Genomic DNA, 22,649 nt, shown 5'->3' on the forward strand with positions numbered 1-22,649 from the left:
AACAAATTTTAAAGTTACAGACATCAATAATGTAAAAATGCCAGTGAAAAGACGAGTTTGATGGGGGCATGCAGGATACTGGGAGCAGAGGCATCAGTTCAAGACAAAATAAATGTGAAAGAAAGACATACAGAAGTTTCAGTAAACTTGTTGGACATTTTCTGATAAAATTATTTCAAAATTTCATCACTCAAAGACAAAATCAATTAGCACTGTGGTACATGTTTCTATGTGTTTTCTCTACAAAAAAATCTGTATATTTTTTCTAAGGAATTTCAGTTACCATATTTTTTAAAGATTTATTTATTTTTATTGCAAAATCAGATATATGTATAGAGAGAGGAGGAGAGACGGAGAGGAATATCTTCCGTCCGATGATTCACTCCCCAAGTGACTGCAATGGTTGGAGCTGCGTTGATCCAAAGCCAGGAGTTAGCGCAGGGTCCCAAGGCTTTGGGCCCTCCTCGGCTACTTTCCCAGGCCACAGGCAGGGAGCTGGATGAGAAACTGGGCTGCTGGGATTAGAACCATATGGGATCCTGAAGTGTTCAAGGCGAGGACTTTAGCCGCTATGCTATTGTGCCAGACCCCATCTTTTTTTATTTTAAGGCTTTTAAAATTCATTTTTATTGGAAAGACAGATTTACATATAGAAGGAGAGACAGAAAGAAAGATGTTTCATTTGCTGGTTCACTCTCCAAGTGGCTGCAAAGGCTGGAACTGAGCCAATCCGAAGCCAGGAGCTTCTTTGAGTCTCCCACAAAGTTGCAGGGTCCCAAGGCTTTTGGCCATCCTCCATTGCTTTCCCATGCCACAAGCAAGGAGCTGGATGAGAATTGGAGCAGCCAGGATATGAAGTGGCCCATATGGGATCCTGGTGGATGCAAGATGAAGATTTAACCACTAGGCCATTGCACCGGGTCCTGCAGTATGCGTTTTATATCCTACTTTTTTTTCATTTACTATTCTGTCAGGAACATTTCCTATATCATTAAAATTGTTATTTTTTTAATGTATAGCTTTCCAAAATGTCATGGCATCAATTTTAAAACATCATGAAAGAAAATGTAAGTTACCTCTGAAATTTTTGCCTGTAATCCCACCCTATTAACTGATTTCACATTTTAGTGTTTCTTTTCTATTTCAGATTTTAGCGGCATCATTTGAAGGAATAGAATATATGATTTTCACTATTGCTTTTTTATTTTATTTTATTTTATTTTATTTTTAAAGATTTATTTTATTTTTATTACAAAGTCAGATATACTGAGAGGAGGAGAGACAGAGAGGAAGTGGAGCCGCCAGGATTAGAACCAGCAGCCATATGGGATCAAGGCGAGGACCTTAGCCACTAGGCCACGCTGCCGAGCCCTCACTATTGCTTTTTTTGATGTTAATCTTTTTCGCTTCTTAAAATTTTTTCCTTTTAATACTGCTTGCATAGTTAAAAGTGATGCATGCCCATGTGAGTCTCTGATTAGGGTAGGGAGGTCAGGTATGGAGGAAGGTGGGTGGGACGCATGTTTTAGCTTTTTTTTTTTTCCCTCCTGTGTCTGCAAGGGAGGAGGGGGAGGCCACTCCTTGCTGTCAAATTACATCAATACCCAGGGATGGGGGATTTTATTTGATGACACTTTAGAGACCCTAATGTAGGGAAGAATATTCCGGGTGGCTTATTTGAGTGTTTTTGATAGTTCTGAGACATTGTCATCTTTGTTGCACCAGGGTTGAGAAAATCTTTCTAAAGTCTATTGGCCAACCAAGTCCACCTTATTGCATTTACAGACCTAGGAACATGCGACAAAGCTTGGCCAGGAAAGTGGTCTAACCTGTTCTGCTTTCCATTTTCTGACCAGGCAGTTGATGTCCTTTGTTGGCCTAGATGAGCTGGCTGTCATGTCCCCTGTGTACATCTGGGTAGGCTGTCCACTGCACAGGCATCAGTAACTGAGGAGGCCCAGTCCTGATGACGTGGACACACTGTGATTTTCCTTGTGGCCAGGGTCTGAGTCCAGTAATAGTTAGGGAGTCCCCCAAGAGACCTTGCCTGGGGTCACTTTAGATCTGACTTTTTTGTGCATGAGCCAGGACAGGGTCAAGTGTGTTCTGTCACCTGCACCAGCCAACACACATACTAGTGGGTGCAGCTCCCTGGCCAGTTCCACCCCCAACCCTATATGTAATGTGAACTGATGCATACTATAGCCCAGCCAGCTAGCTCACCATAGACCAAGTCCTTACACATGCTAGTGGGTGCCATGACCTAGTTGGAGTGACTCATATCAATTATTAGACATGGTTTCTTTCTTTTTTTTTTTTTTTTTACATTTTTTTTTAAAGAAGTATTTGTTTTTATTGGAAAGGCAGATATACAGAGTGAAGGAGACAGAGAGAGGAAGATCTTCCATCCGCTGGTTCACTCCTCAAGGGGCTGCAACAGCCAGTGCTGAGCCAATTTGGAGCCAGGAGCTTCTCCTGGGTCTTCCATGTGGGTTCAGGGTCCCAAGGCCGTCCTCTACTGCATTCCCAGGCCACAAGCAGGGAGCTGAATAGGAAGTGGAGCAGCTGGGATATGAACCACACCCATATGAGATTCCAGTGTGTGCAAGGCAAGGACTTTAGCCACTAGGCTACCACACCAGCCCTAGTCATGGCTTCATATTTCTGCAAATTCTGGTAGATACAAGTTGGTTTGATAATGTAATCAACTACTGGTGAATTGTTTCCGCTTTTGTATTTTAACACCCACTGATAGACTAGTGAAGACTTACTTCACTAAGTTAAATCCACAGAGGAGAGGCTGGGTCAAAGCATACCAATGGCTCTTGCTGACTGTTCCCTAAGTGTATTTTAAGAAGGGTCCTGTCATTTTACCTGGCGGCTGGCCCGGTGTGAATGTATCTATTTCCCAAAGCTTTGACTGGCGTTAAGTATTTAATTCTTGCTTGGCTTAATGGTTGTTAATCAGGATCATATATACATATAGTCTTTAATTTTCAATTCCTTAATTACTATGGAAGTTGAGTCTTTTTTAAATATATGTTTATTGTTTATATTTTCACTTAGATGCCTATTCAATTCAAAACAGCAGACACTTTTTTTTTTTTGAAAGGCAAAGAGACAGGGACAGAGGGACAGAGAGTGGTCACCACCCAAATGCCCATAATAGCCAGGGCTAGACCAGGCTGAAGTCAGGAGCTGCCAGCTCAGGGTGGTCTCCTACATGCAGACCACTAATTTGAGCTATCATCCATGTAGACATTTTTGAGTATCCAATGCCTGCCAGGTACTGTGCACTGGCCTAAAAAATGAATGATTTAGGGCCCGGCGCGGTGGCCTAGCGGCTAAAGTTCTCGCCTTGAACGTGCTGGGATCCCATATGGTCGCCGGTTCTAATCCCTGCAGCTCCACTTCCCATCCAGCTCCCTGCTTGTGGCCTGGGAAAGCAATCGAGGACGGCCCAAAGCTTTGGGACCCTGAACCCCTGTGAGAGACCCGGAAGAGGTTCCTGGTTCCTGGCTTCGGATTGGCGCAACACCGGCCATTGCGGCTCACTTGGGGAGTGAATCATGGGACGGAAGATCTTCCTCTCTGTCTCTGCTCCTCTCTGTATATCTGACTTTGCAATAAAAATATCTTAAAAAATGAGTGATTTAATAAAAACAACCACTTGGAAGAATAGAGTGGAGTCAGAATAATATAGAAAAGTACTGGCTAACTATACTCTTTGTCAGAGTGTAGTTCTGATATGCAATTTGAGTAAGGTCCTCTGAGTGAAAGACAAGACAGAAAGGCATTGGTCTTGTCTGAAATATATTTTACACCAACTTTCAAACTAGGGCCAAACAGCGTGTAAGTCTTGTTCAGGAGAGAACATGAGGTCTGGGAACAAGAAACCATTTACAGGGGTAAAGGGAGGAGGAGTTCACAGAGTTACAACTTCTATTAGAGCACGCAAGTCCGGAGTGCTGGGGCTATGGGATGGCAGAACATGGCTGGAAAAGAATGATCAATGCTGAACTCAGGAAGCTGATCTTTATCCTGAGGAGTTGTTTTGTTACTCTTTTCAAAAAAGGTAATTGAAAAGCAGATTATGGCAAGAGAGGGAACACATACACACACAGTGACAGGTGTCTCCCATGTACTGGTTTATTCTCCGAAAAGTTGCACCAGCCAAATGTGGGCCAGCCTTCTGGCTCTCCCAAGTGGACCATACTCCACAGCCTTCTCAGATACCCTATCTGGGAGATGGATTGGAAGTGGAGGAGTCGGGAAATTAACACTGCAAATAGTGACTTAACCCAATGCTGGCCCCTTCATTTCTCAGTTTTATTTTTATTTTTTTAAGATTTATTTTATTTTTATTGGAAAATCAAATATACAGAGAGGAGGAGAGACAGAGAGGAAGATCTTCCACTGGTTCACTCCTTAAGTGGCCACAATGGCCAAGGCTGAGCCGATCCAAAGCTAGGACCAGGCATTTCTGGATCTCCCATGTGGGTGCAGGACCTCAAGGCTTTGGGCCGTCCTCTACTGCCTTCCTAGGCCACAAACAGGGACACAAACTGGTGCCCGTAGAGGATCTCAGCATATGCTAGGTGAGGACTTTAGCCATTAAGCTACCATGCTGGGCCCTTCTCCTTAATTTTAAAATAAGAGTTATTTATTTGAGTATGGGTAGGGGTGGGGGTTAGGGGGAAGCAGCTTTCATCTGCTACTTTGCTAGCAGATAGTCACAACAGCAAGGACTAAACCAAATCAAAGCCAGGAGCTAAGAACTCCAGCTGGGTCTCCCATATGGGTGGCAGGGACCCAAGCGCCTGAGCTGTCATGTGTTGTCTCCTAGGCACATTAGCAGTGATCTGGGTTGGAAGCAAAGTACCAAGACAAGCTGGTGCTGATAGGGGATGTAGTTGTCCCAAGTGACAGCCTAACCTTCTGTGCCACAGTGCCCACCCCTGTGGTTATTTCTGAAGAAAAATGATCTGAGTTGATGTGTGTGATTTAGAAAGACAGTTCTGGAAGCAAATAAGATTTGGTGACACTGGAGAAGATAAATGAGCCTATTCATGTCCTTAGACAATAACAAAGAGTCAGGGATAAGACTGTCCATAGACTTTCTTTTTTCTTTTTTTTAAGATTTATTTCTTTATTTTTATTACACAGTCAGATATACAGAGAGGAGGGGAGACAGTGAGAAAGATCTTCCATCCGATGATTCACTCCCCAAGTGACCGCAATGGCCGATGCTATGCGATCCGAAGCCAGCAACCAGGAACTTCTTCCAGGTCTCCTACACGGGTGCAGGGTCCCATGGCTTTGGGCCGTCCTCGACTGCTTTCCCAGGCCACAAGCAGGGAGCTGGATGGGAAGTGGAGCTGCCGGAATTAGAACCGGTGCCCATATGGGATCCTGGCGCGTTCAAGGTGAGGACTTCAGCTGCTAGGCCACGCCGCTGGGCCCCATAGACTTTCAAATAGTAAACTCATTAATATTTTATCTGTCCTATTTTAATAACAAATGAAGCAGGAGCCAACACTGTAACATATAAAGCTACAACCTGCAATGCCAATGTCCCAAATGGGTGCTTGTTTGAGTCCTGGCTGCTCCATTTCTGATCCAGCTCCCTGAAAATTCACCTGGGTAAAGTAGCATAAGATGGTCCTAGAATCTGGACCCTTTTCTCACATGGAATTCCTGGAAGAAATTTCAGAATCCTGGCTTCATCTTGGCCCAGCCCCGACCTTTTGGTCATGTGGGAAGCGAACAGCACTTCGAAGACTTTTCTTTGTCTCTGCCTCTCCCTATGTGCAACTCTGCCTTTCAAATAAATAGATAGATCATAAAACTAAAAAACGGAAGAAAAAAAACACAATTTAGGGAAGTTGTGATATAACTGCTGAAATGGCAGCTTGGATAGTCTGCGTCCTGTATTGGAGTGCATGAGATCAAGGCCCACCTCCACTTCTGATCTGGTTTTCCACTAACACACACCTTGGGAAGCAGCAGATGAGAGCTCAGGTCCTTAGGCCTGTACTACCCATACGGGGAAACCATGTGGAAAATAAGTTCCAAGCTCCTGGGGCCCGGCACGGTGGCCTAGCAGCTAAAGTCCTCACCTTGCATGCACCTCCTATAAGGGCACTGGTTCTAATCCTGAAGGCCCCACTTCCCATCCACCTCCCTGCTTCTGGCTTGGGAAAGCAGTCCAGGACAGCCCAAAGCCTTGGGATCCTGTACCCGTGTAGGAGACCTGGAAGAAGTTCCTGGCTCCTGACTTCGGATCAACTCATTTCTGGCCATTGTGGTCACTTGAGGAATAAAGCACTAGATGAAAGATTTTCCTTTCTGTTTCTCCTCTCTGTATAGATACACTTTGCAATAAAAGGAAATAAATCTTTAAAAATGAGTTTACAAATCTCCACTGATTTTTAAAAATTTATTTCTTTTTATTGGAAAGGAAGATTTACAGAGAGAAGGAGAGACGATAAGATCTTCCATCTGCTGGTTCACTTCCCAAATTTTCACAATAGCTGAAGTAGAATATAGGACTGACCATACATTCTCTGTATTTTTTTTGAACCTCCTATTTCTTTCAAATTTTTTTAAAAAGATGTGTTTATTTTTATTTGAAAGGCAGAGTTACAGAGGTAGGAGGAGAGACAGAGAGATGACCACAATGACCCAAATGACCACAATGGCCAGAGCTGAGCTGGTTCAAAGCCAGAAACCAGGAGCTTCTTCCAGGTCTCCTATGTGGGTTTCAAGGGTCCAAGGACTTGGACCATCATCTGCTGCTTTTCCAGGACATGAACCAGGCCCAGACAGCTATGCCATGGCGTTGGCCCCCAAGCCTCCTACTTATAGGTGTCTCGTTCACAATATCCTCTCACTGACATCATCATGCTTGCCTACTGATTTCAGCAGGCAACTATGACTACCTGCATTTTGCTAATGAAAAATGTGCCAGAGAAGTGAGATAACCTGTCTAGAATCACAGAGCAAGTTAATGGTAGTGCTGATCCTTGAACCTAGGTCTCAGAATACTGGGGTGCTCACTGTGCATCTCTGTAAAGCAGGCTGTTGGAGAAGAGTAAGCCTGCCCATCCTTGCTTGCTTGTTTGTCCTTGTACCATGTGATTCCTTGTGTGTACCTTCCCACCAGGTAATGAGACAGCCAGAAGTTCTCACGTCAGGCCAGCCAGATGGACTGTCTTGGAATTTCAGCCTCCAACACCATGATCTAAACAAAACTGTTTTCCTTATAAAATATCCATTCTCAAGGAATTGTTCTACCAACACACAAAAGATACCGTGACAGACAAAGATCTCAGTCTTGCGATGTTCATTCTTGTATTTATTCATTTATCCAACAAACGTGCAGCTCACCGAGTGTCAGGCTGTGTAGAGGGCAATTGGGAGCCACTGAAGTTTTAAGCAGGAAAATTGTATTTAGTTTTAAAATAGCCTTCTGAATGAGAAGACCAAGTGGTGGTCCTCACCAACTATGGGGTGGGAGCCTCTAATGCGGCCCGAAATTCTGTGACTGTGGCTTGAGAACCTAGTGCTCAGTGAGGTTTGAGAGCACTTTTTCCATTCCAGGGCAACAAAGGACAAGCTCTGTCTTAAAGAAGGGGGTGGTACAATCAGTTAACATGACTGCAGTAATAACCAAGTGAAAGGTGAGCAGGTGCAGAGTTGACAGAGTGTCCTGGAAGGCCTTCAGCTGGTGTGGACAAGACTTCCCACCCCACCTTCCTGGGACACAGGAACAGGAGCGGAGGTTACCCCTGTCCTCTCTAGCCCTGCAGCCTGTGGTCTTTCAAAATCACAGCCATTTATACTCACGTGTTTTTTCTTAAAGATTTATTTATTTATTTTTAATTGGAAAGGTAGATATATAGAGAGAAGGAGGGATGAAGAGGAAGATCTTCCATCTGATGATTCACTCCCCAAGTGGCTGCAATGGCCAGAGCTTTGCTAACTTGAAGCCAGCAACCAGGAGCTTCTTCCAGGTCTCCCACATGGGTGCGGGGTCCCAAGGCTTTGGGCTGTCCCCAACTGCTTTCCCAGGCCACAACCAGGGAGCTGGATGGGAAGTGGAGCCTCTGGAGTATGAACCGGTGCCCATATGGGATCCCAGCGCATGCAAGGGGAGGACTTTAGCTGCTAGACTACTGTGTTGGGCCCTACTCATATATATTTATATTTTTTCCCTCAGGGCTTGTCTTGCCAACATCCAACTTATTACAAACTGCTCCAGAGCCCTTTGCTTTCTCAAAGCCTGGACGAGAAATAAAGGACATGCAGCAAAAGCCTTATATTTTTTTTTTAAAAATCTTTCTTTTTCTTTTTCAAAAAATTAATTTTTATTGGAAAGGCAGATTTTACAAAGATAAGGAAAGACAGAGAAAGATCTTTCATCTGCTGGGTCACTCCCCCAGATGACCGCCATGGCTGGAGCTGAGCTGATCAGCAGCCAGGAACTTCCTCTGGGTCTCCCACGTGTGTACAGGGTCCCTAGGCTTTGGACCATCCTTGGCTACTTTCATTGGCCGCGAGCAGGGAGTTTGATGGCAAGTGGAGCAGCTGAGACATGAACTGGGGCCGGTATGGGATCCTAGAGCCTGGAGGTGTAGGATTAGTGAATTAAGCCATCATGCCGTGCCAGGAAACATTTATTTCTTCAGGACTGAATAGATAAGTGAAGCTGTCGATTTGCTCAAGCCAGCACAGACCTGAGGGGTGGGGTAGAAATCAGCAAGCAGTCACGGGAGGCAGCAGATCTTCCCTCCCCGAAGCCAGGAGGCCTCCAGAAAAGCTGAAGACAGTGAGCCCCAAAGCCCAGAGGGTGACCCTGTTTCCTCACCACGGTTATTACGGGGTGCCAGTCTGGGGGAGTTCAGGCATTCAGGAAACTGTAAAGGAACTACAGCAGCTGCTTCAACAACCACCCTCTCCAACATCAACATCAACCACCGCAGCCATAAAACTCAATAAAGTGCATCTTCTCCACCCACAACTACAGGCTCCAGGCTGGGAGGCATTAGAGCTTCCGGGGAGCCTGGAACTGACACTCCGAGGTGCCAGAGACTGAACACCTCCCCCCATCCCACTCTAAACCTGTGCCAGGCAGGTAAGGACTGAAGCAAACTGAGGCAACGAAGTACAGTCCGCAGTTAGACTGGTCTGACTTGGGTAACCTTCCAGGCTCTACAGGGGCTGAGCTAAGCCCCAGGCGCTGCACCTGCTGGGGAGACCTGGGGGGGCGGGAAGCACGCTGAACGAGGGGGGCCCGCGACGGGATTTGAGGCGGTGCTTCAAGACGCCTTGAGAAGGGACCCGGAGAATGACCAACCAGAGGGCAGGCTGAGGCATGTCCTGGTCCAGATTGGTTCCTGGCCGGCCGTGGGGCGGAGACCGCGCGCTATCTGCCTGCCACGGCGGCGCAATTCTGCATTAAATACCGCGGTGACCGCGGTGCTGGAAGCCGGCTGGACTGCTGTGCACGTGCCGGGACCCGACACTCTGTGTTGGGATTCCTTCCGCCTAGGGTCTGTTCCCACCTGCTTTGAGATTCACGGGATCCTCGGCCCCCCAGGCTCTTGCCCAGCTCCCCACTCCAGTCCCCAAGCTCTGAGCCCTGAGAGCTGCCCATAGGACATGATCACAGCCTTGAACGCCTCACATGAAGTGAGGCAGCTGCTGCAACCCTGTGATTTCGAGCTGTCCCGGGACATGAGACCCTTTCTGGAGGAGTACTGGTGAGACTTGGGGGGGGGGGGCGGCCTCAGCAACTGCTGTGGGTGGGCAGAAGGGCGTCAGAGGCTAGCATAGCAGGGCTTTTCATGAAAAGCAAAGGCTCTGCACGGGAGCCCCGCTGTTGTCAAGGCCCAGGTGGGCTGCAAGCAAGTGAGCATAAGTAAGGATGAAGAGGAATATGTGGAGATAGATAGAGCCAAGGAGAAAGGTGCTGCTGGACAGCCAGGGTGATGTAAATCACTTCCCACCCCTGCCTCTCTCACCCTGTGGCTGCAGGTGCCAGCCGGCACAATTGCAACCTTGTTGGGGATGCCCCTTGGCGCCTGCTGCGGAGAAGGCGGCGGCTGGCGTCCTGCGGCTCTGCCAGGCCTGCCCCAGGCTCATCTGCTTAGCCATAAAGCTCCACAGAGGTGTTTGTAGGTGACTTTGAACTCCAGCCATGACCCAACCAGGCAGGGTCTATTAGCACAATCTTACACAGCCTGGCAATTCTAGGCCTGGGTCAGTCCGTGAGCCAGCCACCCTAAACTCCACTAAGAGAGCACGCCAGGTGCGTACACATTAATGCTGACAGGAGTGGTGCATCATTCCACCTTAGCAAGTAGGGAAAAACAGAGCAAATGAGGCGTCAGTGAGTAGCCAGTGAGTGACAGGGCTGGGACTGTAAGCCTGCGCTTACCCCCGGCACAGATGAGTGGCCCCCAGCCTGTGCTCTCCTGCCTTCTTCCCGGCAGGGCCACCTCCTTCCCCATTGCGCTGCTGTACCTGCTGCTCATCCTGGTGGGGCAGAACTACATGAAGACGCAGAAGGGCTTCCACCTGCAGTGGCCCCTCATCCTCTGGTCTTTCTGCCTGGCAGTCTTCAGGTGAGACGCCCTCACCACTACTGCTCCCTTCTCCGGACCCCATTTGATTCCACAAAGCTTTCTGTCACGGCGTTGCCCGCCATCCTGCTCTGTCACATTTCCTCATAGCGCGCTCACACTGCCCGCCTCTTCCTGTCCTGTCCTGTTCTTCAACCTAGCAGTCTCAGTGTGCTCATGGAGTCTGTACTTCCAACCCAATTCTCCTGCCTCTAACACCCTCCACGTCTAACACCTTCCAGGAACTTCCCTAGCCCCTCCTGCCCATGTTTTCTCCCCCAAACACCTTCAGTTTTTGCTATCCTGCCATCATTTCCTCCCAGGCTCCTACCTACGCCAAGGACTCCATTCTCTCTCTCTCTCTCTCAGATTCATTTATTTGTAAGGCAGACTTAACAGAAATGCAAGCAGAGACAGAGTGAGCTTCCCTCCACTGGTTCACTTTCTAAGTGGCTGTAATAGCTGGAGCTCGAGTTGGACCTGTCTGAAGTCAAGAGCCATGAGCTTCTTCCAGGTCTTTTACCGTCTAGTGCTGCTTTCCCAGGTGCATTAGCAGAGAGCTGGATTGGGAATAGGGCAGTGGAAACTTGAACTGGAGCCTGTATAAGATGCTGGCACCACAGGTGGCCGCTTTCCGCATTGCACCACCATGTTACACATCGGACCCTGTTCTCTAACTCACCTTTCAGTTCCACCTTTCTGCATCCCCTGGTCTTTCCCCAGCCCTCATCTTTTTCTCTAGACTCCTGGGAGGAACTTGCAGATTGGCCCCAGGATATATCAGAAGCTGTGGCCCATTAAAGGTGGTGGAGTTTGGGACTTGGTGGCCTGGTCTCTGGCTAGGGGAGAAGGGTGGCTTGATGCCAGTGAAGGGCCTTTACACACCCTCTTCCTCTGTCCTATTCCAGCATCGTGGGAGCAGTAAGGACATGGGCCTTCATGGGAATGCTGGCACTTAGCAGGGGCCTGAAACACACCGTGTGCTTCGGCGACTCCGTTGAGAATTCTGTAATCAAATTCTGGTCCTGGGTCTTTCTTCTCAGCAAGATCATTGAACTCGGTGAGCAGCGAGACATTGTCTGTCTGATGCCCCATGAATCGCATCCCTCCTCACGGCCTTCCCCTCCCCCACCCAAGTAGTCCCTTCCTCATCCCCATCCCACCCCACCCCATCTTAGTAACACCTCTCACCCAAGCTGCTTTTCAGAGTCTCTGTCCCCAAACTCCCCTCCCCGCCCCAAGCGAGGAGCCCGCCTGCCTGCCTGCATGCCCACAGCCACTGCAGAAGGTGGTCCCATCCCTGGTCACCTGTGACACCCCACCTTTAGGAGACACAGCCTTCATCATCCTGCGGAAGCGGCCACTCATCTTCGTGCACTGGTACCACCACAGCACGGTGCTGGTGTTCACCTCCTTTAGCTACAAGAACAAAGTGCCTTCGGGTGGCTGGTTCATGACCATGAACTTTGGCGTGCACGCCATCATGTACACCTACTACACCCTGAAGGCTGCCAAGGTGAGGTCCCCCCGGCTGCTCCCCATGCTCATCACCAGCCTGCAGATCCTGCAGATGTTTGTGGGGGCCACCGTGGGCGTCCTGACCTACATCTGGAGGCAGGAACCGGGGTGCCACACCACGGTAGAACACTTCTTCTGGTCCCTCGTGTTGTACACGACCTATTTCATCCTCTTTGCCCACTTCTTCTGCCAAGCCTACCTCAAGCCCAAGGCCAAAGCAAAGGCCAAGAGCCAGTGAAGGGCTGGCAGGGAGGAGCCTCAGGAGCTCTCTTCCTCAGGGCTCTGTTCAGGTCTGGGAGAATGATTTGGGTGCCTTACCTGTATGACTTCCCCACAGGCTTTGCAGCCCCAGGTGGCAGGAAGCGTCACCTTGGGTGGCAGGTGCGTGGCCTGGTTTTTTGCTGTTCCAGTTTGTAATGTGAAGCCCAAACAGACCCTGGGGAGGGGTGGGACCCAGGAATTATTTATATTTTCATCCAGAAATCTTTCTTTTGGTCTAGTTTTTTAAATTAAATATTTCAACAACCAGATTTTAGGGAAAGGTTTAGAGATTTGGAGAAAACTGGGGGCTGCTGCAAGGGGAGAAGGCCCCTGGCAGTGGGATGTGACCCACGTAGGTGATAAGCCTGGGTGTGTGTAAGGAAGCGAGGCGCACGCAGAACGCTCAATAAGAATCCTAGGATGTGTAGGCGCTTAATAAATGTCCGTTACAGAGCAGAATTTTATTGCTGTTAGAGGCGCAAGCCCCTCATATGAACAGTGAGAAACAGGTGCAGAACGGCGGAGGTACCTTCTCTCAAGTCTGGCAAGAACTGGCGCCGGCGAGTAGGCGTCCGGGACGCCGAGCTGTCCTCCCTGAGACCACGAGGTGGCGCCGCGGCACCAGCTTCGGCCGACGACGGGCGCTCCTCCCCGCGCGCGCCGCTCCCGCAAAGCCAGGGGGCCTCCCAGCCTGGAGCAGAGGGACGACTGGGTGGAAGCCCCGGCAAGCCTAGACCCTCACCTCAGACTGCCAGGAAAGAGGAGGGGAAGGGGGACTCAACCGCAATTCTGAATCATCAGACCTCGGACCGTCCGCGCACGTTTATTTCGTTTTCATTGAAAACCGGGGAGAGGGAGTCTGGAGAAGGCGGCGTGGACCGAGGCGCCTCCGCCCACCCCCCCCTCCCGGGCAAGCTGGTCCCTGTTCTGCTCTTAGTCCCAAGGGCGCGATCTGGGGCTGGGGGCGCAGTCCAGCCCCTCGGCGTCGGGAGGGGATGGCCCCCCTGAGCCTGCCACCCCGCACCCCTCCCGGCACATCCCCCGCCCCAGCTGCCCAAGCGCCCCCTTTCAGACCCTAGGCCGGGGCAGGGAGCAGGGGCAAGCCAGCCTAGGTCACCCCAGTCCGGGGGAGAGGCTGCGGGCGATCGCCCCCGCCCTCGATGACGGTCCACGGGCGGCGGCCGCTCACACGGGCCGTTCCACGGCGTACTGGCACGGGCTGAGGTTGGCGGCCGGGGGAGGCCCGGGCACTGCCGGGTAGCTGAAGGAGGCGTGCTGTTTGGCCTTGAGCCGCAGGCTGGCCAGGCTCGAGTTACACGGGTCCCGGTAGACGTAGGGGGAAGAGGCGGCTGCAGCGGCGGCTGCGGCGGCCGAGGCGTAAGGGCAGGACACGGCGCCCGAGGACACGGCGCCCGGGGCCAGTCCGGGGGGACCCCCGGCCAGGCCCTGCAAGGCCCCGGGTCCCGGCACCGTGCCGGGGGCGGCGGTGGCCGAGGGTACCATGGAGGCGGCGATGGAGCTGGGCGCCGAGAAGACGGGCTGCGAAGCCAGAGGCCCCACGTTGACAGAGTTGAAGGCGAACGGGAAGGTCTTGGCGGCGAGCGGCGGGCCGAGCGCCTTGGGAGGCCAGTTGCCGTACGAGTAGCCAGGGTAGACCTCCTCGTAGGGCGGCACCAGCCCTCCGAGCGGCGCTGCGAAGCCGCCCTTGCACAGCTCGGCCTGCTGGCTGCGCTCGCGCTTCCTCCACTTGGCGCGCCGGTTCTTGAACCACACCTGTGGGCATGGGAACAGAGGAGGCCATCAGCGCTGTCACTCGCACCGGGGCTCGAGATTTAGGGGCCGGAACTGGGGGGTTGGAGGGGCCGCGGAGGGGCCCACCCCGAGAACAGCGGCACAGGAAACGGCGCCGGGGCGAAGGGAGGGGAGCCTAGCCCCGAGGTGGGGAACAGGTAGAGGGCGTCGGGTCTCAGGCTGCTGCGTGCTCAGCTGCTCACCAAGGGACCCGCGGAGGGAAGGCTCCGGCGGAGTGGGGAGGGCCATACCCGCACGCGGGCCTCGGTGAGGTTGGTCCACACGGCTATCTCCTCGCGCGTGCTCATGTCGGGGTAGCGGTTCCTCTGGAAGGTGGCCTCCAGCTCCTGCAGCTGCTGGCTGGTGAAGTGCGTGCGCTGCCGCCGCTGCTTCTTCCTCAGTGAGCCGTCCTCGGGGGAGCCGCCGGGCAGCGACGCGGAGGCCTTCTCTGAGTCTGGGGGCCAAGGTGGGAGCAGAATGTCACCAAGGGGCGCCCAGGCACTCAAGTCCCACCCCAAGTAGGGATGGAACCGCCATCTCCTCCACCTCCAGAAGGGGGCGCCCTCACCGCTGTGCTCCGGGCCCTTGCAGCCGTGTTCTGGGAGTGGGGGATGGGGAGTGCCGGCGTCCGACAGCGACAAGGCGGGGCTCCGGGCCTCCGCCTCACTGAGCAGCCCGAACTCCATGGAGAGCTCTGGGAGGGAAAAGAAGACAGGCTGTTAATGCTCACAGCGGGTTCCCAGGAGTGTTAGCCCAAGAGTTCCTAACCGGGTGTCTTAGCCTATGTAGATTGGCCCCAGAGTAGATGGGGCAGCGATGGCCTAAAGGGCAGGGTGTGTGCTCAGAGGTGCTGTGCCCAGGGACAGCCCCAGACTGCACTTTGCAGCAGCCGGGTACCCAGACCTGAGCCTGATGCACAGGTGTTGCTGGGTAGTTATTGAATTAGGGAAACCATGCACCACACACAGCATATCCCCCACGCACTCCAGCTCCTCCTCAGACCAGTATGCAGTGTCCCCATGGACCAGGCACAGCCAGGTTCTCTGTGAAGCAGTGTCCGTAAAGGAAGGTCCTCCCTGGAAGCCCCTTCAGGGCTTCAGCTAGCACAACAGCCTAGCAAGGCCTGGGCTGCTTCCAACTAGAGCAGCTCTCTTCCTCGGCTGCCCTGCAATTTCCGGAGAGATTGCTAACTCCACCAGGTGCTCCAGCCCTGTCTGCTGACAGCTGCAGCACACGCCCTGCACCCACAGGTCATTGCTCCATCCCATGTGCAGTGTCTGCCAGGCCCACACACCCTGCCCTGAGCTTAGCTTGGTACTGCCTCCAAGCTTTCCCTGCTGGCTCTCCTGGGACCTGCATGCGTGCAGGTCAGAACCGGAGTGTAGGGCTGGGTGATGGAGGGAAGGAGAGCCGGGTGGGCGGGGCCTCTTCCTGCCTGACATGCCCTCCCCATTAGTGGTGGCTTAGTGCAGGCTGCATGCTTGGCATGGATGTGGCGGATTAGCTTTGATGGAGACGTGTATCATTTGGCTCCTTGGAATTCCTGAGGCACCTTTCCCAGGGCGGTGCAGATGGGCAGTGGCTGGTGTTTGCTCATGGTAATGCCCCCTTCACCTGGTTCTGAGAGCACAGCTGTGCCCCTCCCACCTTTTCAGCCAGGTTGGAGGTGGGAAGAGGCCAAGGAAGGAGGTTAAGAACTGGTCCCTGCCATTTCTGCAGGGCCTTCTGCTGGGGTCAGAGAGTCAGGGTTAGCTGAAACTGGGAAGTCAGGAGCAAAGGCAGTTGCGAGTGGGGGTGGCTTATTTCTCTTATTTCTTCTTCCCTTCTGTGTCTGAAGTCAGGAGCCACACAAAGGCTTGGCACTAGGGAGCTTTGGTTCAGCCATGCCCCGATGGAAAGGGGGTACCCTTGGAAAGGACTTCACTTTGTACCCAAGACTCCCTTGCAATGCTAAACATGTCCCTGACTTTTCTGGAAGACATAGGAGCAACACAGAGCTAGCGAGAAGGTGGTCTGTTTCTAGGGGAAAAAGCCAAGCCCCACCATCACCATTCTCCCTTCCCACTGAGACTCCTCTCTGCCGTTTTCTCAACTCTCCCGCCACCCCCTGCCCCGGGCCTTCCCTACCTGGGCCTTGGTCTCACCCCAGCTTTCAACAGAGGGAGGCAGAGTGAACAGGGAAGAGCAAGTGCCTGAGTGCAGGAGGCTGCGAAAGCTGATGCAGGCTGTGTGTGCCAGAGACGGACAGACACACGTGTAGACGCACACGGCCCCACTCAGACATAATAAGCACTTGGACTTGGAGCTGGAGGCACACAAATACACACTCTCTCACACATGTGCTTCCACATGCAGACACACACCGTCCCACAGGCTCCTCTCTCTGTGACAGGGACAGCTGGCAGGGCTGTTTTAGAGCCAGCCAGTGCCCTCCCCCCTCCACGGTCCCCTGAACCTCAGCCCTCAGTCCCAGGAGCCAAGGAATCCTGTGGTAGCGGCTGCTCAGGGGAAGAAGAGAGGTGGGGGCAGGCCAGGGGGCTGGGGTTGAGTGGGGGAGAAGAATGAGGATATTAAAATAGAAAGCAACACGAAGTACCCAGACCCCTCTGGGGAATATCATCCTGGAGAACCTCTGGAATTAGTTTTTGGAGTCAAGCGATCTGGGGTTCATATCCTAGCTCCCTACCTTGTAAGTTGTGTTTTCTTGGCAAGTGACAATGTCCTCTCTGGGCGTATGTCTTCGCATCTACAAAGGAGCTTGGGATTGCATCCCCGCCTGTCTTCAGGGCAGGGCTGGAACTCTCCTGAGGTTCTGTTTCCCTTGCTCACTGTAGTCAGCACCTTGGATGAACTGGGCACAGTGGTGAGTGGGAGGAGTGGGTAGAGACTACTAACTGCCTTCTCACCTCTGCCCTTGCCGCAGCGTCCAAGCCCCTGGACACTTGTCTTCAGGAGAGGCCCTTCTCCAGTGAGTGAAGGAGAGGGGCCACCTGCCACACAGGGTGTGAATTCCATGTTATGAACACAATTGTCCTGAACACGGCGGGCAGGTGGGCAGGATGATAGATACTGGGCAGGAGGGTGACAATAACATGGGCCACAGACCCCAACCCAGGAGCCACATGGGCACCAGGGACTGGAAAAGATGAGGGTTTCAGGCACTTGACTAGGTTGGTAACTGCAGAGAAGGGCGCCCAAGGTTGAGAAGAACCCCAACCAAGAAATGGAAGAAAAAGGAAAGACCACAAAAGGATGGTAGGCAATACGAGGTTCCAGGGTGGGGGTGCAGGAGCTCCTGATTCCCAGTGGGCTGGTCAGGCGAAGGGGGAGGGGAGGGGCAAGCTGCAGTCTGAACTGGAGATAGGCTGGCTGGGGATTAAGCTCCCCCAGACTGCTGGAGCTCATGAAGCTGAGGAGTTGCGCCTGAGGCCAGGAACTCCAACTCATCCAGGGAGGTGGGGAGATACACAGTAAGTCCCGAAGCCCCCAGCATTGGTCGATGCTTCTTAGAAACCCCAGGCAGGGTCAAGAGATGAGAGTGGCAGGGAGATTAGATCTGGGAGGGGGCTGCCTGGCCCACCCTCAGTCTTTTTGACGCACCCTGATAAAGATGCCTAGCTGAGGCCTCCTGCTGGTGTTGGGGTAGTGGTCCCCAGCCCAGGCCATCTGGAGGGCCTGCAAACATGCTGTGACTCTAAGTCTATACTAGCATGGACTGCACTGCTGAACATGGCAACATGTTGAGGAGTATGAAGAGTATGGAGTGCAGCCCACAGGCCAGGCAGACCATGGGGGCAGGGACTGCGGAGCATTGTTTCCCAAGGACATACCTAATGGCTGCAGGGCCACAGCCTTGGGGTCCACTCAGGTCCTGAGGCCAGCAGCGTGGAGCAGGGCCACTGTGAGAACACCCAGGGTAGGTTGCAATCATAGTGCTTAGGGCAGGAGGTTCAGCCTAGAACTGCAATGGAACCAAACCTTTGTTTGGAGCTGACCAGAAAAGGTGACAGTCAGGTCACCACACCACCCTCCCTTCCTTGCTTGTTATCTCCAGCAAGTGTAAGGTGCTAAGAAGGATCCCCAAGAACAGTAAATGCAGACTGCCCAACCCCTGGATACCTCCAGTCTGGGGAGGTCAATTGAGGCAGAGGATGGAAAGAAATTGAATGGGTCTGATCCTCAGATCATGGGAAACCAGGAGGCATGGTAGGCCAAGGAAGGGAACAGTCAGTGTTAGGGTCCCAGAAGGCAGGCATGCAACCAATGCCCCGACCGGGAGGTCAGGGCTCAGAGAAGGACCCAGGATCTTCTGAATAACACAGCAGGGATGAGATGGAGCTTGGCTGCTTCAGGGGCAGGGGCAAGTGTGGGCAATGGACAAATAGCAGGAAAAGAAGGGTCAAAATGGACAGGACTCCAAAGAGGGTCCAAGATGGGGGGTGCGGCCCCAACACAGTCTGGACTGGAATGTCTAGAAATCCCAAAGGTCTGTCAAAAGGAACACCTGCTCTGGAAAACCAGCGGCAAGCCCTGAAATGGATGCCAGGAGCAGGACGTGGCTTTGTTTCCAGCTTGACAAGATTCAAGCGGAGTTTGTGTTCTAGGGCACACTCCAACTGCACTTACTGTAGTTTAAAAGTGAAGCACACACCCCACTCCCATCCAGTTTTGGGGGAGGAGATGGGCTGCTTTTCATCCCTCCCACTCCAGCCCGCCTTTTCCCACTCCAGCCCTATGGAGAAGCAAACCTTACTCTCCCCACTCCCTCAGGGATGGGGTCTCTGGAGATATGTAGATAGCAGAGATCCCCAAAAGCAGCTGCCTTGCCTCCTTTGCTTGGCAATGGTGAGCAGAATGGATGTGGCGTTGAGGGGGGGTGGTTAGGGAAGAAGGGTGCCCCCAGGGTGGAAGGAGCACAGTGAGTTGTGGGAGCCATTCCTTTCCTTCTTCTGACCGCTCTCCATTCCTTGAACCTTCCGCCCCCACCACCACCTTCCTTTTCTCTTTCTCCCATTTCTCTGGTGGTGACCACGGACACTCCAGACACCCTAAAGTTTGGGAGTTAATGAATCCTGAACGTTAGTTCCCGTCTCCTCCGAACCTCCTCTAGAGTGAGTAGGACTCACAGGATGGCACTGGCCCAGGTTGCTCTCCATACACCTCCACATCAGCTGTGACCCTGCCCTCTGTGTCCAGACCTGATGTTCACAGTGAGCAGGGTGGGCAGGCACACATGACAGCAGGATTTTGGGCCCCTGGAGAGAGGCTGGTTGTTTGGGGTACTACCCAGAATTCTCAGAGAGGGGCACAAGCAGTGGCTGACATCAAGAGCCTGGGACAGGAGATTCCCTCTGCCCTTAAGCTCCTTCCTGTGTCTGGGTCAGGTGTGTGAGCAGCCTGCTTCAAGGCTCAACTCCTGGTTGCTGCAAACAAAGATCCTGTGGCACCAGGGGACCTGCAGTTTGGGCATAATATTAGTAACAATACTTCTTATTTCTAAGACATGTCCCCATTTGCAAAGGACTTTTACATACATGGCTCCATTTCATTCTCACAACTGCCATGCATGACAGGACAGTGTCCAAGGCTACACATGTGGAGGGGGTCTGAGCCCAGGGCACTGGACGTCCCATGCCTCACTCGCCCCCTCCTGCCTGTAGCCATTTGTAACTCTGACAAGATCCTCCCAAACCCTGAAGGACTCTACCGCCACTTCCTGACTCTGCCACCCCCTCTGAAAGTCAGCTCTGCGAGTGTACCGCCGGCCATGTGCCACAGAACATTTTCCTGCTTGCCGCCCTAAGAGACCCTCCTCATCTCTAGCTTCAGGATTTGGGGAGCAAGCAAGCCTTCTGCTTTTTTTTTTTTTAAGACATTTTAGTATCTGGTGGGTTTCCATCCATCTTGTTTCACCCTCCACAGACGTCCGCTCCGGGATGTGCTCTCTCTAGCCAGACCCTGTGCATTCTCTGGGGGCTGTGACTGGCGCCTAAAAGCCTGTGGCCAGGCACACACTCAGCTGCGTTGTTGTATGCAAGACCCGGGAGAGGTTCTGCCTTTTGTTTCCAAGCCAGTTTCATCAAGTCAATATCCCTCACCAGCAGGAGCAGAGCTCTGGTCAAAGTCTTTGGGAAATTCTGCCTAACACCTGTCCTAATCCTTCCCTGAAATTTTGCTGGAATTTCAAAGGCAAATGGAGCAGAAGTCCCTGAAAAGCAGGTCTGAGTGTGGTGGTGCTAATGGAGGGAGCTCTAAACTCACCAAAACAAGGCAAGGAACCAAAGGGGTGGGGGCTCTTGAGAAACAGCATGGTCCAATGCAGGTGGGAGTGTGGGGAGCATGCATGTAGGTCACTCAGGAGCAGAGCACGAGAAAGGTGGAGACCCACTGATTAGACTGTGTGTTGCTAAATGCTCGGCTTTGCCCTGGTGCCCCTGAGCATGCCGTCCTCCCGTTGTGCCATCCTGCTCCCTTACACAGGCCCAGCGAGCTCTCTCTGGTCTGTCCTCGTCATTTGAACTGGACTCTGGCTGCAGAGTTGGTGTCTGGGAGGGTGGTCCTTGTGTGTAACCACAGAGGGCAGGACCCTGCTGCAGCTACAGGCAGAGCAAACACAGCAGCAGGGTGAGACCAAAATACCCTTTCTAGCCAAACTCAGAGGGCCAATCAGGCCTGGTACTGGACCCCGAAGTCTGGAATCCCACATTCCCCTTGCCATCTCCTGTTGGTGCACCTCGTGGTGTTGGGACTGGTGGAGCTGAGGACGCTAGCGGGAAACCAGGTTTGCCTGGCTCAGGCACTGCACTCCCTGCCTCTGTTGGTTTGGGACAGCCAGGCAAGAAGTCTGGGTTTGTCCAGTGGGCTAAATTGCTCTTAGTTGCCTGAAAGTTTGCTCCCTGCTCCTTTCCCTCCCTGCCCTTTGGGACTCATTCCTTCCTTTCCGGCCAGCAGCCCCAACCTTGGCCTTCTCTCCTCCACTCTGGATTCTGGAAACCCAGAGGGATGCTAGATTCTGGGCCAGGCCGCCTCACCCCAAAGCCGGGCAGTAAGTAGCTTACACCCTGAGCTCCCTGATCCCAGCAGGGCAGCACGTTCATGCTCCCAGTTAGTCCGCAGGCGCCGAAACAAATTCGCAGAGTGTGAGCTGGAAATCGAAGTGACCCATCGCACACGCAGCAGCTGGGCAGGCGCTGCCCCGGGAGGATGGACAGGCCACCCGGCCAGGGACATTCTGTACGCTCACTGCAACACGGCGCTTGCTCCGGGAGAAACCCACTTTGTCACCGCGGACACTCCTCACGTGCCGCCCGCGGACATTCAGTCTGATTCCACTCGGTCCCACCCAGGGACTCTAATGGTCCCTGACACCCTCGAGCTAAACCCACCCGGGCTGCCCAGCCTTGGCCCTGCTGCCCGTACCGCGGCCATCTGACCTGTGGCCAGGCTCTCACAACACAGCTCCTATTCCAACCGTGCAGCTGGGAAGGGGAACGGGTGTAGCCAGACCGTCCCCCCTCCGCCCCACCGCGCCACCGCTCCCCTCACTGGAGTCCCGGTCCAGCAGAGCCTGGCGCGGCCAACAACCCCCCCCACTGGGTGCCCAAAACGGCTCCGGGCTGGCCAGGTCTCTGAAGCCAGCCGCTTTCAGTCGCGGCCGCTGGTCCCGTGTCCCCGGATTCCCGAGCAGTCTCTGGGTAATGGTTTTCAGACCCCCCAGCCGGCGCCTCTTGGAACCCCCTCAGCCCCACGTCCTGGCTTGATGTCTCCGGTTTCGCTCGGGGACCCCGAATTCTTTCCCCTTTCCCGGTCTCCCGGGTCATCCTGTATCCCCCGAGTTTCCCTTTCCCTAAGTTCTAGCCTCCGGGACTACAGTTCGTCTTGCTAGTGTCGACTTGTCCCCCTAGTCCCTGAGTTCAGCCCTGCCGGGTCCCATACCAGGGGTCCCAAGGTCGGGCTGCGACCCCTCTGCCCCGTGAATCCCTAAGCCCCGCGTGGCCAAGCACTCACAGTGCGTCCGGCAGCAGGCTGACTCCGGGCAGCGGCAGCAGTGGCGGCGGCGATCTGGAAGGCAGGCAGGGGCCAGGGGCCGGACAGCCGGCCTGGGTGGGGGCCGCCCCCCCTGCTCCCGGGCCGCAGCTGGGCTCCTGCGCTCCCAGAGAGCGCGCCTGGCCGCGGACTGCCACCCCCCGCCGGCGCCCATTCACTTTATGGCAGCCCAGGGCGCCCCCAGCCCGCAGCGGCCAGTCGCACGCCTCAGGCCCCGCCCCTTTCCAGCTGCGCGACCCGGACCCCGCCCATTCCAGCTGTGAGTCCTCAGGCCCCGCCTTCGGGGGGGAGGGGTCCTGCGGGCGGGGTCGCAAGGAAGCCCGCCTCCTGGCCAATCGGAAGCGCTCCTTCGCAGCTGGGCCACGCCCCTCCCCACGTGGCCGGGCCGCGTTCCAGCTGGGACGCTCT

General features: G+C 53.4%; 2 protein-coding genes across 2 annotated transcripts; one reads left to right on the forward strand and one right to left on the reverse strand.

Annotated features, from left to right (window-relative positions):
* Positions 1–9,476: 9,476 nt before the first annotated feature.
* Positions 9,477–12,570, forward strand: ELOVL3 (ELOVL fatty acid elongase 3). Its single transcript, XM_004579916.2, has 4 exons — positions 9,477–9,764; positions 10,497–10,628; positions 11,534–11,685; positions 11,954–12,570. The coding sequence occupies exons 1-4, from the start codon at positions 9,664–9,666 to the stop codon at positions 12,379–12,381; spliced, it is 813 nt and encodes a 270-aa protein (XP_004579973.2). The 5' UTR covers positions 9,477–9,663; the 3' UTR covers positions 12,382–12,570.
* A 701-nt stretch (positions 12,571–13,271) lies between these two features.
* On the reverse strand, positions 13,272–22,485 carry PITX3 (paired like homeodomain 3). The gene is made up of 4 exons (XM_012925491.2): positions 22,203–22,485; positions 14,764–14,889; positions 14,447–14,649; positions 13,272–14,177 (listed from the first exon to the last, which is right to left on the reverse strand). Exons 2-4 carry the CDS (start codon positions 14,879–14,881, stop codon positions 13,590–13,592), a joined length of 909 nt encoding a protein of 302 aa, XP_012780945.1. The 5' UTR covers positions 14,882–14,889; positions 22,203–22,485; the 3' UTR covers positions 13,272–13,589.
* Positions 22,486–22,649: the final 164 nt, after the last annotated feature.

Source organism: Ochotona princeps, chromosome 13 (assembly GCF_030435755.1).
Source record: "Ochotona princeps isolate mOchPri1 chromosome 13, mOchPri1.hap1, whole genome shotgun sequence".
NCBI classification, from domain to species: Eukaryota; Metazoa; Chordata; class Mammalia; order Lagomorpha; family Ochotonidae; genus Ochotona; species Ochotona princeps.

Bases quoted from the DNA above. Each gene is read 5' to 3' on its own strand.
- ELOVL3 (XM_004579916.2), top strand. From the start codon at position 9,664: ATGATCACAGCCTTGAACGCCTCACATGAAGTGAGGCAGCTGCTGCAA. The intron at 10,629-11,533 runs GTGAGACGCCCT...GTCCTATTCCAG, and splicing joins TTCTGCCTGGCAGTCTTCAG to CATCGTGGGAGCAGTAAGGA. The intron at 11,686-11,953 runs GTGAGCAGCGAG...CCCCACCTTTAG, and splicing joins CAGCAAGATCATTGAACTCG to GAGACACAGCCTTCATCATC.
- PITX3 (XM_012925491.2), bottom strand. From the start codon at position 14,881: ATGGAGTTCGGGCTGCTCAGTGAGGCGGAGGCCCGGAGCCCCGCCTTG. The intron at 14,650-14,763 runs GTGAGGGCGCCC...CTTGGCCCCCAG, and splicing joins CAAGGGCCCGGAGCACAGCG to ACTCAGAGAAGGCCTCCGCG. The intron at 14,178-14,446 runs GTATGGCCCTCC...CCATGCCCACAG, and splicing joins TCACCGAGGCCCGCGTGCGG to GTGTGGTTCAAGAACCGGCG.